Source organism: Ambystoma mexicanum, chromosome 4q, assembly GCF_040938575.1.
Source record: "Ambystoma mexicanum isolate Mex_15411 chromosome 4q, UKY_AmexF1_1, whole genome shotgun sequence".
NCBI lineage: Eukaryota > Metazoa > Chordata > Amphibia > Caudata > Ambystomatidae > Ambystoma > Ambystoma mexicanum.
Window position 1 is genome coordinate 1,037,998,877 of NC_090928.1, and position 15,727 is coordinate 1,038,014,603.

At 47.0% G+C, this 15,727-nt stretch overlaps 1 protein-coding gene across 2 annotated transcripts in view; it reads right to left on the reverse strand.

The window, feature by feature from the left end:
- Positions 1-15,727, reverse strand: part of EPRS1 (glutamyl-prolyl-tRNA synthetase 1) — a 1,308,133-nt gene that overhangs the window by 1,192,883 nt on the left and 99,523 nt on the right. For both annotated transcript variants that reach the window (XM_069608586.1, XM_069608585.1), the window contains exons 4-5: positions 2,678-2,834; positions 1,627-1,766 (exon numbers count right to left, since the gene is read on the reverse strand). In XM_069608586.1, the coding sequence (XP_069464687.1) occupies positions 1,627-1,766; positions 2,678-2,834 (297 nt within the window). The remainder of the gene's footprint in view (positions 1-1,626; positions 1,767-2,677; positions 2,835-15,727) is intronic.

A 15,727-nucleotide genomic window follows, 5' to 3' on the forward strand; every position in this document is an offset into this window, starting at 1 on the left:
GACAAAGGAATCTTTATGCGAATAGAAAAGAGTTGGGGATTAGTTGTTTTAGTGTATTGTCTGCCGTTTAATCTGTAGGTATTGAGAGGATAGAGTTGTTAAGTTCAGTGATGTTTAATGCAACCCATCCAAGCACCGGGCTAATTAATTATTATTATTTTCTCCCGCTAGGCGTGGCCGTGAACGTCACGAGAGAGGTATTGGAATCTGTGTTTCAGCACAACAGCCAATTTAGGATGTTTCCAAAGAAGGCCGGAAGTTCAAGCTTAATTGATTCAGAAGAGCAAGTCCAGTTCTTCACAGCAATCTGAGGAGCAGGAGGAGGGCCAATTCAGAGAAACTGCAGAGTAGTGATTGGTGACAATGTTCACATGTTTCAAGTTAAAGGACTAGTATATTGCAGTGGAGTTATGGGAAATGGTGTTTTGTGAAGTTATGTCATTTTTAAAATTATTTTATTGTGGTATCAGTTGCACATACTCAACCGTAAAAAAAAAATATAATTACTCAATTAATCTTGGTTAAACAAAATAAGAAAAATACATCAATACTTTGACGTAAAAACAAATCATCAAAATACTAAATTACCATTAAAATGTGCACACTAAGATAATCAACCAAAATGCGATATCTGGTCTGCACAACCTCTTAGTTCAAACACAAATTACAACCTTGAAGTTTCCCACCTGAAGGAGACCCAATTTGACGAATTTCAACTATATAGAACAGGTTCAGCCTGTATCTTAAAAATTGATATCGCAAATAGGCATTCTGGAATTTTTCAAGCACTTTGGAATAGTACCCAGATGCTTATCTCAAGGTCACAAAGATTCATACATCCTTGAAGATCTCATCTTGGTTAATGTCTGCGTCCAATCATACCCCAACAACTTCTTTTTAACAGCAGTCGGATTACAGACTAGATCAATGGCTTTCTGATTACAATTTTCCAACACCAAATCAGCGCACCTTTTAAAAGGCCTCAGTGAATACGATTTCATACACCTCATGAAGACCGTAAGGTCCACATATAAAGACCCCTACATATCAAAATCTCCCAATCCAGCTGACAGCTTAGTGATAACTGTACCAATTCGAATCTGAGAGCTGTAATCGATAGACAATCGGGCAAATTCAATGCCCTTTTCCACACATTGTGTAATGTTTGAAGTTGCTGCTGCTTGGGCAGTAGTAAAGACTGACTCACAATGCTCGCCTGTGTCTTTAATAGAATCCCGACTTTCCTTTACTAACAGCTTGGAAAGTGTTTATTATATTGCACCTCTCCTTCAAAGAATGTGCTCTATTTGCTACTGTCTCAGAGTTACTGAACAGTAGTGCAACAGCCACTGTTCAGAAGCGCCCATTACCAGCCCTTTCATGCATTTCCAATGCATAAGTCATGCTTTTACATTTGTGTGCGATTTAAGTAAATAGGAGCAAGACCTTTGAGGGCCTATTGGAGGTTTAGACAAGCAGGTTTACATCGTCACAGAGAAAATGAGTATCTATCCTCAGCTTTATAATAATGTTCCTCTTTTGCATTCTCATTTTGACATTACTTCATATGCAAGAAAAACTAAACCAACCATGGCATCTTTTTGAAAGAAATACTTCAGTACTTACTGCTTTCTTCTGAGGAGCACTTGAAGCCCACTTAGTAACCACAGACTGAAAGAGGACCTGTGCTTCAAGAAAACCATACCAGCGTTTAGCATGTGCAGGAGCCTTGTTCTGTTGCAACTGCTTCTGCCATGCATTACTACCTGCAAAGGAACAGTACAAATGTTAAGTAATTTGCAACGCTATTTCCAAGAATATTTATGGAATATGTAAAGGCTGCATTGCATTCTCATGCACCGGCTTGTTATTGTGAGAGACACACTTGAGTGCCCATTGTTAAACTAGAACACGATGCCTGTAATAATATGAATGTGGGGGTAATGGCACATTTAACTTGCTCATTTCCTGTCAAAACACAGGAATGTGGAACAGGACCAGGATAAAAATACTGGCATTACCAGGGTTCATGCATCACAATCCTTCAGAGTTCAAACGGGCACTCATTTGACTTTCACAGGTTCCACTTTTGGCCTGGCAATGGCCTCTCATGTACAACTACAAAAAGTGTCCATGATGGAGATTAGGCAAGCCATGTTCCTCACCCAGATTTCTCTCACGAAAATCTTGAGAGCTGAAAAACCTTCGACATGCCAGAACACAGCTCCAGAAAACAACAGACACATGGTCTGAAGATTAACAGCGACAGCCTATTCCCTGCTAGTCAATATATCTGTACTCCAATCACATTTTTGCTTGGAAGCAACGAGATAAGTAGTGAGCTTCTGCAACAGTCACATGAATCAATGAAACTGTGCATTCATGTCACCACCCTTCTCATCATGCACTCACTGCAGAATAGCAAATAGGTTTCTCCATTTACGAGTCTTTTGTAAATGTGTCCACAAAAAGTAATTCAGAAAAAAGCATATTACCATTGAGTTCAATGAAATGCTGAATCTGTTCCCACATCAAGAAATACAATTTCCTATATCTATCGTAGCCAATAATGAAGCATCCACAGCAGTTCTTCAAGTTAGTTAGCACCATTGGCAGAATCAACAAATTATAGAAAACGATAAGACACTCAGTTAAATAAACCAATACAATCACCAACCTTTCAGTGTGGCCCAAACGCACAGGTCAGCAAGGCTCAGAAAGTGTCCCACTAAGTAGGTACGGAGAGAGAGGCAGTGGTTAAGATCTTGTATGGCAGCCGAGAACGTAGAAGCACTCTGCAATCTTGTTGCACTGAACTCCAGCCAATGATCAATCTAAGGAAGAACAAAAAGGGGATACACGCTCCAGTTAATCCAAGGATAAAACACAAGTTAAAAAATAAAAATATAGAAATATTATAAATCATTGAATCAGACTGACCACCCGTCATCCCATAAGTGAATGGATTATATATTAGGGGCAAGACCTAACAAAATCCTTACATTTTTGGGAAGTTCAAATATGCAAGGTAAAGTAAAACAAGTATTGAAAAAGATAGGTCCGGCTTTATTTAAATGTTCTTGCAGCCTCACAAGTCCTCTACAGGCATGTGCCCAGGGACGGCATAATTTGTTAGATGTTGCCTTTAAATGGGTCTGCAACCTGTGGCACCCCCATGATCCCTCACCATTACTTATACTCAGTATAGCTGGTGGAAGATGAAGTTCACAACATCTGCAGAGCCCAAACTTGCAGACCACAGGCAGTGTTACTACCTCTGATGCCCATATTGTATGTATCCTCACATGCCCTGGTGCTACTACTACTATATGACAATGTATTGTGAGGAGTCAGAGATGAAATGCAGACACAAGTTGGACATGGTTATGGCTAAAGACATATTTAAAAGAAAAAGGGGTGGGGAAATGCCTCACTGTCCCTGCTCTAGAGGCATGTCCCTACCTAAAACCAAAACTAAGGCTCAGTCAGTGGAAGACTGTTCAAACCTAACTGTGCCATGCCCAAAGTACTATTCGGACCCTTGCATTCTAAACAAATGAATTCTAAGGTGCAAAAGGTAATGTCTTTGGCTCAAATGTTTTACAAATGTTCAAAAAGAAAAAACTTCAACAAAAAGTCTTTCACGAATATCGGATTCTTCTTCAAGATCTTATTTCTTCATAATTTAACAGTTCCTGGTGTTTCTCTTGATTCAAATACAAGTTATCCCCAAAACTATTGTCTTTCTCTTGTCAGGATACCTGGTGTACCCTCATGCCAGGTTTTAACTACTTGGTCTCTGGATTCACACAACTTTTTGGGCTGGTCCCGACATATCCTTCCAAGGACCTTTTTAACTTCTGTATCGTGCTCAGCTTGTCCTTGCCTGGTATACTCCTGTACACTCTTATGACTGCCAGGTATACTCTCCTGCCAGGACTTTAGTCAATAATTTGCTTTACAAATTGGGTGCGAGTTCCAGACTCGCTCTTCACCTGGTATATATTCTCCTGTATTTCTGATGCTTGTATCTGCTTAGATTCACATATGATATGTGTAGGCCGACATCTAGTAGTAGCCGCAGATTTTTCAATTTTTTGTTTTCGAAACTCTAAAAGGGGACGTCAACAGGGCATGCCAGTAATACTATCCTTAGTGCGACATCCACTGTACCATGGTCCTTCAGGCGTCAACGTCCCTCAGATTGTTTTGTTTCTGACATGAGGTAACATGAAGTGTAGCGCGAGTACAGCTGTAATAAAGCAGATAAAAGTAGATAAAGCCAGAAAACATCTATGCACCTTCTACTCCACAGGGGAGGAAGGGTGGGTGCATGTGAATCTAAGCAGATACAAGCATCAGAAATAAGATTACGGTGAGTAATGTATCCCTTCTGAGGATTGTGGATCTGCTTAGATCACATGCTGTGCATAGATTAGCGAGCAGTGGAAGGAGGTGGGATGTGAGAAGGATCATGAGCAAATAAAATGCCTTAGAACCGCTTGTCTCACTTGTGTATCCGTCTTGGAATAGGTGTCAATGCAGTAGTGCCGAGTGAAGGTATGTACAGAGCGCCATGTAGCTGCAAATACGGTCTAAAGAGACATTTGCAATGAAAGCCAGAGTGGCTCCAGTACCTCTTCTGGAGTGAGCCCTGGGCGTAAAAGGCAGTGTTTTATCTGATAGGGAATAGCACAGTTGGATACATCCGACTATCAACCTAGAGATGGCATTTTTAGAAATGCGGTCACCTTCTCTGCCTGGCACTATGAAGACAAACAATTGATCTGTTTTTCTTAGCAGTCTGGTCTTGTCTAAGTAGTAGAGGACCACTCTCCTCACATCTAGTGTGTGGAGTTTTACCTCAGCTGAGCTGTTGGGTTCTTGGAAGAAAGCCGGTAGCTCAATTTACATGAAATTTGGAGATGAATTTAGGTGAGAACCTAGGGCGAGTATGTAAAACCAGCTTGTCTTTGTGTACAACAAATAAAGGATCCTGCACTGACAATGCTCGGATTTCACTGACCCTTCTCATGGAAGCGATAGCCACTAAGAAGGCAGTTTATAAGTCAGGTGTTTGAGAGTAGATTTGTGCATAGGCTCGAAAGGGGGTCCCATGAGCTTATCAAGTACCACATTGAGGTCCCACACTGGTGGCGGTTAGTAATTGGAGGGTGGAGTGTATTTACTCCTTTCCAGAAATGCCTTGATGACCAGTACCTTCCACCATGAGACTTTATTATGAAAGGTTGTGTAGGCTGATAAAGCCGCCAGGTGGACCTTTAGGGAGTTAAATACTAACCCTGCATCTAGCAAATGGAGCATATAAGTTAGGGTGTGGGATGGAGTACATTTTATAGGGTTGATATGTTTAGTCTGGCACCAAATTACGAATCTTCTCCATTTGTCAAAGTAACAATGCCTGGTGTTTGGTTTTCTTGATTCTTTCAAGGTATCCATGCATCTCTGTGGCAGGTTGAGATGTCCGAACTCTATGACCTCAGGAGCCATGCTGTCATTGAGTGTGGCTGCACTATTAGTCCCTCGTGCTGGGCGAGTAGGTTGTACATCGCCAGTTTGCGCAGATGTGGATCTCATGGTTGTCTTACCCACATAGGAGCAACTAGGATAAGCGTCATCGTTTCCTTGTGTATCTTGTCCACCTTCCTCATGAGAGGGGTTGGTGGAAAAGCGTAGGCAAATATCCCTGACCAGTTCATCCATAGGGCGTTCCCCTTGGAGCCTGGCTGGGGGGTCCTGGACACGAAGACTGGGCATTGACTGTTTTCCCTTGTGGCGAATAGGTCTATTGTGGGGAAACCCCACTGAGACAAGGTGTTCTACAACATCTTTGTGTAGTCGCCATTCGTGTTCCTCTGGAAGGGGATTTCTGCTCAGAGTCTGCTAGTGAGTGGAGTTCCCCCAGAACATGTTGGTCTGACAGGTAAATCTTCCGTTTGAGTGCCCATTTCCAAATTTGTTCGGCAAGCATGGACAGATTTTGAGAACGAGTGCCCCCCTGTTTGTTTATGTAAAACATCGCAGTTGTGCTGTCTGTAAGGACCTGCACAGGCTGGTTCGATAAGAGGGGTTCGAATGCCCGAATCGCTCCGAATACTGCTAGAAGTTACAGCAGATTGATGTGGTTCTGAGCAACCTTGCTCGCCCAGAGACCCTGAGCTGTGTGGTGAAGGTAGTGAGCTCCCCACCCTGTTAAGGAGGCATCTGTTGTGACAACGGCCTGAACCTCTGGGTCGTAGAAGGGTTTCTCTTCCGTTAGATTCCCTCTCGTCCACCAGCAAAGATTCTCTACTAGTGTTGGTGAAACGACCACTAGATCGTCCCACTGACCACTTGCTGAGACTACTTTCACCAAACCACTCCTACCTCCTGCATGGGCCGCATGTTCAGGCGCGCGTTGGTAACCATGTAAATGCAAGATGCCATCATGCCTAGCAAACGCATTGCTTTGCGCACCTTTATTTGGCGACCGGCTTCATATTGAGGAATTTGCAGCAACAAATATTGAATTCTTTCCTCTGCCGGAAAATCCAACCCATATTGAGTATTTAGGACAGCTCCTGGGAACTGTTTCGAGGGGCTTGGCACCAGTCTTGACTTTTGCTCGTTGATGGAGACGCCCAATTGAAAGAGGAGGTTGATGGTTCTTTGGATGTTTTGTCTGCAAATTATGGGTGACTCCCCTGTAATGAGTCAGTCGTCCAGGTAATGGTACACTGGGATTGCCTCCCTGCAAAGGTGCGGAGCCACCACCGCCAGTACCTTGGTGAATACCCTTGGAGCCGAAGCTATTCCGAAGGGCAGCACCTTCAATTGGTAGTGCTGGTTCACCATCTTGAAACGCAAGAATCTTCTGTGCGCTGGGAACATTGAAATATGAAAATAGCCAACTTTCATATCCAGTGTTGCCATGTAATCCCCTTTTTAGTAGGGGGATTACCTCTTGTAGCGTAGTCATGAAGAATTTTTGTTGCTCAACATACATACTTGCAGGGCGCAAATCTAATACTGGGCGCATTGTGAGATCTTTCTTTGGCACAAGGAAGTAGGTTGAATAAATACCCCTGTTTACCTGGTTGGCTGGGACAAACTCTATGGTGTCCTTTAACAGCAGAGTGTCAATCTCCTTGAGGAGGATCCGCTGGTGTTCCTGAGAGTGTACTTTTTGCTGTGGAGGGTGGTCGTGGGGGGCGCTTGAGTCATTCGAAGCAGTAGCCTCCGGATACTACGGACAGCACCCATTTGTCCGAGGTGAATCCCTCCCATGTCTGGGCGAAGTTGGTAATGCGCCCCCCATACTGGGGAAGCATGGGAGGGGACCTGAAACGCAACATCACTGTTTGGAAGGTGGCGTACCACCTCTATCGGGGCTGCCTCTTGCCCGCCCACGACCCCTGCGCTGCCCTCGCGGGTAGCCGTGGGAAGACGGTGATTGGTTGTTCCCCCATGATGAGCTCCAATTCTGGCTATAGCTAGACCCTTTTTGGGAATTTCTGCCCCGGAAGCAGCGAAAATTACTGGTTCCCCTCTGTCCAGAGGGTTTGTTAGTGAGTTGACCAAGGGATTTTAAAGTGTCAGTTAGCTTTCGCCGTTTTTAGGGCATCTTCGACAGCTTTGCCGAATAATACGTTCGGTTCAACCGGCATGTGTAAGTGTCGCCTGAGTTTCGGGATTAAATCCAGATTGTCTCAGCCATGCATGTGTCATGATCTCTGCTTCCAAAAGGTCAGGGTTTTCCCAACTCCCTTGGAAGCAGATCCATAACCCAGGTTCCGAGTGCCAATTAGTCCCAATTGGGACCTTTTGGACCCAGTCCTGGCGCCAGTGGCACCAGGCTCATAAATATGCCCAGTCCCAGCGCTGGAAGCGCCGGGCTCATAATGCTTGGGTGGACTTACCTGCAGCAGACCATGCTGCTTACTTGCCTGCCAGTTGAGCCTCTGATCCTCTTCTGTTTGGAACTACTTTTCCTGTTGGGTGGGGCAGGAGCCACTCCCTAGATTCAGAACACTGGAACTCTTCTGGAAAGCAGGAACTCTTTTCTTAACTAGGCGTGGCTGTGGAAGGAGACACCTAAGCACTACAGGAGGCTATTTAAACCACACCCGATGGATGAATCTTGCTTTGCGTTATTCTGCATCCTCTGCAGCAGAACGCTCATCGTGTCTTCTGCATCTGATCCTGGGCCTAAGGAAAAAGGCTTACCATCCTGAATCCAGTCTTCAGCAACACCTATAAAGACAAGAAAGAACAGGTTAGCATTACGGTCTTCAGTGACAGCTCTTCACTTACCTGGTCCATCGGCTGTCACCAACGCCTCGCGCTGCATTCTGGCATCTGAAAGACAAAGGCTTACCTACTCTTCGTGCGCTCCGGAGGTCTTCACACTGCATTCCGGCATCTGAAAGACAAAAGCTTACCAACTCTTGGCACGCTCCGGAGGCCTTCGGCGCTGCATCCCGCATCTGAAAGACAAAACAAGGTGCGTTTAAAGACATTGGGGAACTTTAATACTCACGTGCCATTACTCCTTTCCACATCTAACCCAGTGGGTATTCCGGCACCCTGCAGCCGCCCCGAACTTGTACCTGCAAAATAAAAAGACAGTTAGAGCGCATCGTGAAGCAGGCAACAAGCGCTTACTTACGTGCTTCCAGGCGCTTCTATTCATCACACGGGCTCCATCTTCAACTCACTTCAGCCCGCCATCCGCCATCGCCGGAACCCTGCAAAACAAGAGACATCATTACTAAAGACTTTAAAGACATGAGAATTACTCGAAACTTACCGTTCGTGCAGTAAACGACGGACAGCAGTCCTCTGAAGTCAAGAGGCCTGCTCCCCTTATCCAGTGAAGAAACTGGTTACAGCACCCTGCCCCGAGGCAGATGGAGAGCACGGCGTTCACTTACCTAAGGTGAGAGCGTTAACCTTTGGGGTTCTACAGGAGAAGAGAAAGGGAAGAAGAGAGAGACATTCAATAACCCAGTTCCTTAATCCCATATTTTCTATCTGCAGACATCTTACCCTTCAAGTCAGACATACAGTGCACAGAGGTCCAGCCCAAAGAGCCAGCCGTGTGTTACACATCACCTTTGAAGATACGGTATACGCCCAGTCACGACCGGCGCCTCTACGGGAATCAGGTGAGCGTTACAATTGCTTTGCGCACCGTCACCTCTCCACTGGCCACATATTGAGGGATCTGAAGCAGCATATTTTGGACCCTTCCGTTGGAGGGGAAGACGAGGCCATCCTTTGTTCGAATTAGAGCCCCTAGGAATTGTTTGATCTGGCTGGGCTCTAGGCTGGACTTCTTCTCGTTGATGGAGAAGCCCAGTTGGAACAAAAGGTCTACAGTCTTTTAGGTATTTGAGAAGCATGTCTTGTAAGAATCCCCTGTTATGAGCCAACCGTCGAGGTAAGGGTATACTGGGATGGACAAACTGCGCAGGTGGGCCGTTGCCACTACTTTCGTGAATACCCTCGGCGCTGACGCTATGCCGAAGGGAAGCACTCTGAACTGGTAGTGTTTGTCCTCTATAATGAACCTCAGGTATTTTCTGTGCGCTGGCAACATTAAAATATTAAAGTATGCATCTTTCATGTCCAGTGTTGTCATGTAATCCCCTTGAGATAACAGGGGGATTACTTCCTGTAATGTCACCATACGAAATTGTTGAGGTTTTACAAATTTGTTCGCTGGGCACAGATCTAGTACAGGGCGCATGGTTAAGTCCTTTTTGGGTACAAGGAAGTACACTGAATAAATACCTTCCGTTACCTGTGATAGAGGCACAATCTCTATTGCCCCTTTTTCTAGTAGCTGGTCCACTTCTTGAAGGATGGCGAGGTGTTCTGGTGACAGGCGTCATTTCCTTGGGGGTCTGTACGTCGGGAGCGGTTGAATGCTATACAGTAACCGCGGTTGAGAGTACCCAGTGTTCTGATGTTATTCCCTCCCATGCTGGAAGAAAGGATGTTAACTGGCCCCTGACCGGCGATGCATGGGAGGGGACCCGAATCTTCGGGTCATTTGGTGTTGGTGGCTTGGGAACCACTAGGGGTGGGACCCCGACCTCTTCCCTTGCCACGACGCTGTCCTCTCTGGGTGTATTGTCCACTGGTTCCTTGATTCGAGGACCAGTTGCCTGCAGAGTATTGCTGTTGTTGATTTTGTTGCTGGCGTTGGCCTCGAAAAGAGTGTCTTTTTCCATAACATCGCTGTTGGGAGGCCTTGAAATTTGATCTAGGGTCTTAATGGTGTCAAAATCCTTTTTTGCAGTCTCTAGTGCATCATCCACCGCCTTCCCAAAGAGGTTGGCATCCTCTATTGGTTTGTTAATGAGAGATGCTTGTGTTTCGGGTTTAAACCCTGAATTACGCAGCCAGACGTTTGAGGAGGATTCCTTGGACTAGGGAACGGCAAGCCATTTCTGCAGCATCTAGAGTATTCTTAATGATGCTCTAGTTGACTAAGGTTCCCTCAGTAACCGTGGCCAGAAGCCGAGTTCTTAGGGGTTCAGGTACCTCCTCGATGTCTTTGCGTAGTTTGCTCCTTTGGGCATCTGCATAACTTGCCAGTAAGGAGTTGTTGGCAATCTCAGTGGAAAAGGCTGCCGAGGCTGTAATCCTTTTACCTAGGGCATACAGCTTTTTACCTTCTTTATCTGGTGGTGTCTCGCTGGTTGATAGCGGGACCCCTGCCCTCTTTCTTGTATTTGTTACAACTAAGGAGTCTGGTACAGAATGGCCCCTGATGTATAACGGGTCCGATGGAGAGGGACTACATTTTTCTATCCTTGGGTTGACCCCTCTGACCAATGCGGGCGTAGATAGCGAAGGAATGATTTGTCTCTTTACTGAGGCAAGGAGTGTTAGGGAGAATTCTCTGTTAAGGCTAATTTCCCAAACCTAGCGAGTCCCCCAGCAGCATTGCTGGATTTTTGTTTTGTTTTTTTCTCCTGCTAAGAGTGAGACTCTTTCTCCCACTCTTAGACATGATTTGAGATATCCTTTGAAACTTGTTTTATGGGCTATGGGGTCTTTTACTCCATAGGGTTTCATGTGGTTTTTGGTAAGTGTTACACAGCACCCTCAGTGCAGTAACACAGGGGTGTCATAGTGACCCCCAAACATAGACTCCATACCCTGGGACAGACTACTGTCTCCCAGGGCATGTAAAGTCACCATTGACTTTACTAGTCTTAAATTGGGAACAGAACCAGTACAAACCATCATATTGTGGAAGTACTGGTAGGGGTAATTAGATTGCCCCTGGGTCTTTTTTTCGAGGGGGCACTGTGCAGTCCCCCCTCGTTGAGTTTCTGGCTGGTGGCAGTGGTTACCACGCAAAATATTTCTTAAGAATATTTACTATGGGATTTTCCCATTCATTTTTAACGCACCACTTTTTGGTGCAATGTTAAAGCTACCGCTGGGTTATTTATTTAATATTTATTTCCCGGTTGGGTCTTTTTGCCAGGACTCCGTTTTAAAATGGCGTTTGTGTTCGCCTCTGTAACCCCAACCCAAGTCGAGCCCTTTGTTCCACTCTTTGGCGGGCTTCTACACAGAAGCCTCCAAAAGTGGTGTCACTCTGTCTGGGTCTACAGGATGTGTGGGAGGGGGGTTTAGGCACCCTGGACTGAGTTGCCTCGGCAACTCAAGTCGCACTCTTGTGTGATTGGCCCAGTGGTGAGCCGCCCGGCTCACCACTTAGCATGTTTGAGTGACAGCTAGGACTGATGAATGGGGGTTTTCTGCATAAAAGCAGGGCTTTTGGGACTGGCACTTCAGACGTCGCCACAGGACCAAAGAATCCGAAGAGGGAGAAGCTGAGCCGACCTGCAACGACGACACCACTGGTGGAGCCCTGCTGAACCGCCTCACCACTTCTTCCAACGACAGAGGAGATCTTCATCCCGAAGAGTCTTCTTCCTTTGAGTGGTGGGGATAACCAGTTTGCCTGCCTTTTCACCTTCCCGGATATCTCGTGGCCGCCTTGCCTGTGCCAAGCACCCTGGCAACCAGGATTCCACGTTTTACCACTACCGCGAATAAAAGGGTAGTACCTTTTAACCGGCGAACTCTGCGGCTGGTTTCTTCCCTGGCAGTGCAACGACCTTCAGCTTTCCTTCACGTCGAGATCTTCTCTTCCTCTGGACGATGCCGTGACTTGCACCCGTTGCCAGGAACAAATGCCCCCGCTGGAGGATTCTCTCCACTTTCAAGGTACTGTGTCCGCCTGGCCTCCCTCGCAACGGTCTGTGTGGGGTGTCTCTTAAATCCTCAACTTACCACTTGGGTTGGCCCTAGGCTGGCTAACCGAACTTTTCTGAGCTGAACGAATTCCTTTTTGAACTCTCTGCAAGACTTTTCAAGCCTTTTAAACTGTGTGATCTTGGGCGCATTGGTGTTCTACTCTAAGAGGGAGCCTGGCCTCTGCTTTTTGATCACAAGTAGACTTTGACTTTCCTGCCTTGCTGGGTGCTTCTAAAGTATTGTGTTGTGTGCTTTTCTAATTTCTGCCTTTTCTCTCCCTTTTTTGATAACTTATTGGAGTGCCATCTTTAGTTAAGCGCTCACCTCTGTCTGAAAATAAGTGGTGTTAACTAAGACTTGTCTAATAAGGAATAAGGGATGTATATATATTAATAGTGACTGTGTTTTGAACTTGCTTACAATAATAGTGCTGGAGTGTTTCTAAGTGTGTCTTTAAATAAATAATTATATACTTTGATACCAAAAGGTCTGGTCAGTGTTTGCTTGTGCTACTGTATTTTGGTACCTATCTTGTATACTCTATATACTGTCTAACTCTTCTTGAGAGAAGTCTGGCTGCTCAGCCACAGCTACCTGGTAAATCTGGGTGGTACAGACTGCTACCAATTGGGTTTACTGCAAACACCTGCAGTCTTAAGCCTTTTGCAGTGGTCCCTAAGGGAACTGCACAGGTTTCTGCCTAACAAGGAGGGGAATGGTTTGACTGACAGGGGGTTTCTCCTTGATGATCTTTCCACAAAGTCTATGTCAGGAGAAATTTCCTGTGTCTCGATTTCGAAATGCGCTGCTGCTTTGCGTAGTAGTGCATTAAAAGGAAGGTTGATCGTCTATAGGTGACGTATTCCTGATTGGTGAGTCTTTGGGGGGGGTGGGAGTGGACAGGTTTAGGGCGTCAGGGTCTGTAGACGCTGATGGGGACTGCCAGGGCTGTGAAGCACCTTCTTCTGGGTCTTCTTCAAAGCCCCCACCATCCATGTCTGGGTTATCCTCGAAACCTTCCTGGTCTAGGTTTTGTTCTTGTTCGTTAGTTAAGAACTCCTCATCTTCATGAAAGTGGGAGTCCTCTTCAGTGAAGTCATATAACTCCTACTCCTCGGGTTAAACAGCCTAGGGTATGGATCCTCCTGAGGCCCCCCTCTTGGTCTTTTGGGTGTGGGTAGGTATTGAGTACACATAAAACTCAATTTTGTCCATACAAAGCTGGAGTCTCTCTAAGGTCCCTTGTGGTAACCCAGAGCTCTGGGAGGGGACGGGGGGGGGGGGGATGGGTGGAAGGCTTTCGGCCTGTAATCGCTTTGACCTATCCCATAACGTCGAGGATAAACTCTCATCGCCTTCTGAGAAGCCTTCTAGTAGGCTAGGAGTCAATTTCGACGGAGGGGGCAGTTCCTGCCTTCCTTCCGTCCCTTTCGGCGCAATGCACTACTCAGTGGTGACCACTGGATGTCACAGCATGTGATTCTAAGCAGATTAGCAAACATCAGAATGGAACAAGTTACTTACCTGTAACTGTTGTTCTCCAGCATGGGTCTGGCATGGATTCACATGCTCATGAATATTCCCCGTCGTCAGGCTGGGAATCCTCGGTAAAGAAAAAAATCAGTATCCGTTTCGTTTCTGATCTGTCTTTCGTAGTAGTAACCAATCACTGATCTCTGCGTCATACTGACCACAGCCAATGACTGCCCTCTACCTAAGCCCCGCCTCTGGCAGCCATCTTCAGATTTGGTAGCACGTGAAGTGGCAGTATGACCAAGTGAAGAGCCGCAGAGGGGTAGGCGGGAGGGTTCGCATGTGAATCCATGCCAGACCCATGCTTGAGAACAACAGTTACAGGTAAGTAACTTGTTCCTTCTCCAGCATGGGGTCTGGCATGGATTCACATGCTCATGAATATAAGAATAGATAGCAGTACACATGCACAACCACGGGGGGGTGGCAAAAGGCTCAACATTAAGCATCTCTTACCTCCTCACCATGCTCACCTTAAGCGAACAGGTTGCGCAGCACTGCTTGGCCGACCCTGGACTCCTCCCTGGAATCCCGATCGACGCAGTAGAATCTCGTGAAGGTGTGCGTCGACCTCCACCTCGCAGCCCTGCAGATGTCCAGCAGGGGCACACCAGATAAGAACGCCATAGTAGCAGCGATCGCTCTGGTCGAATGGGCTCTCGGACAGCCTGGCAGCGGTCGGTTAGCCAACCGGTGACAGTGCATGATGCAGCCGGAGAGCCATCTGGAAATAGAAGACTTCGAGAGAGCCTTCCCTCGATTCACAGGTCCAAAGTTCACGAACAGCTGTGATGTCCTCCGAAAACTCTTCGTGCGGTCCACGTAGAAGTTCAGCGCTCTAGCCACATCCAGCGAGTGCAAAGTCCTCTCGGCCGGCGACGAAGGAGACGGGAAGAAACCAAGTAACACCAAGGGCTCGTTAAGATGGAAGTCCGACGGCACCTTGGACATAAAGGAGTGGTGCGTCCTAAGCACCACCCTCGAGGCATGGAAAGTCAAGTACGGTGCTTTGCAGGATAGGGCCTGGATCTCTCCCACTCGTCGTGCGGAGGTAATGGCCACCAGGAACGCAGTCTTCCACCACACAAACTTCATAGGTGCGGAGTGCATCGGCTCGAACGGGGGCCCCATGAGCCTGGTCAGCACCACGTTAAGTTCCCACGCCGGGGCCAGGGCCTTCACCGGCGGGAAGACCGGAACAGTCCTTTCATAAACTCTTTTACCAGTCGATGGAACCACAGGGACGTCCGTCCTGTGGTTCTGGTATATCTGGAGATCGCTGCCAGATGAATCTTAATGGAGGCATGGGCTAGCCCAGCCTTTTCCAGCGATAGCAGTTACGGCAGCACTTGAGGGGCCGTAATCCGTAGGGGGTTGATCTTCTGTGCTCGGCAACAGATAGAGAACCTCTTCCACTTATGACCGTAGCATTTGAGAGTCGAGGACGCCTTGGCCTTTGCAAGAACCTCTCTGCAATCGGCCGGTATATCGTAGCATACAAACTCTAGCGCTGCAGGAGCCAGGCCTGCAGGTTCAGCGACGCTGGGTCGTGGTGGAAGATGGCGCCTCCTTCTCTGGAGAGAAGGTCTGCGTCCGCCGACAGCTTGATGGGAGGGGACGTTGACAAGTCCAGAAGGTCCGGGAACCAGATCTGCCTCGGCCACGCCGGTGCGACGATCATCCTGCACCGGGACCTCTTGAGCTGGCTGATGAGTCGACGCAGCAACGGCAACGGAGGGAACGCATACAGGTATAGGCCGTCCCAGGGGAATGAGAACGCATCGCCCATGCTTCTCGGCTGGGGAAACCTGCTGGCGAACCTCTTGCACTTCCAGTTCGTCGCTGTTGCGAAAAGGTCGATTTGGGGTTTGCCCCATCATCGGAAGAGTAGATCCACCTGATCCTGGCG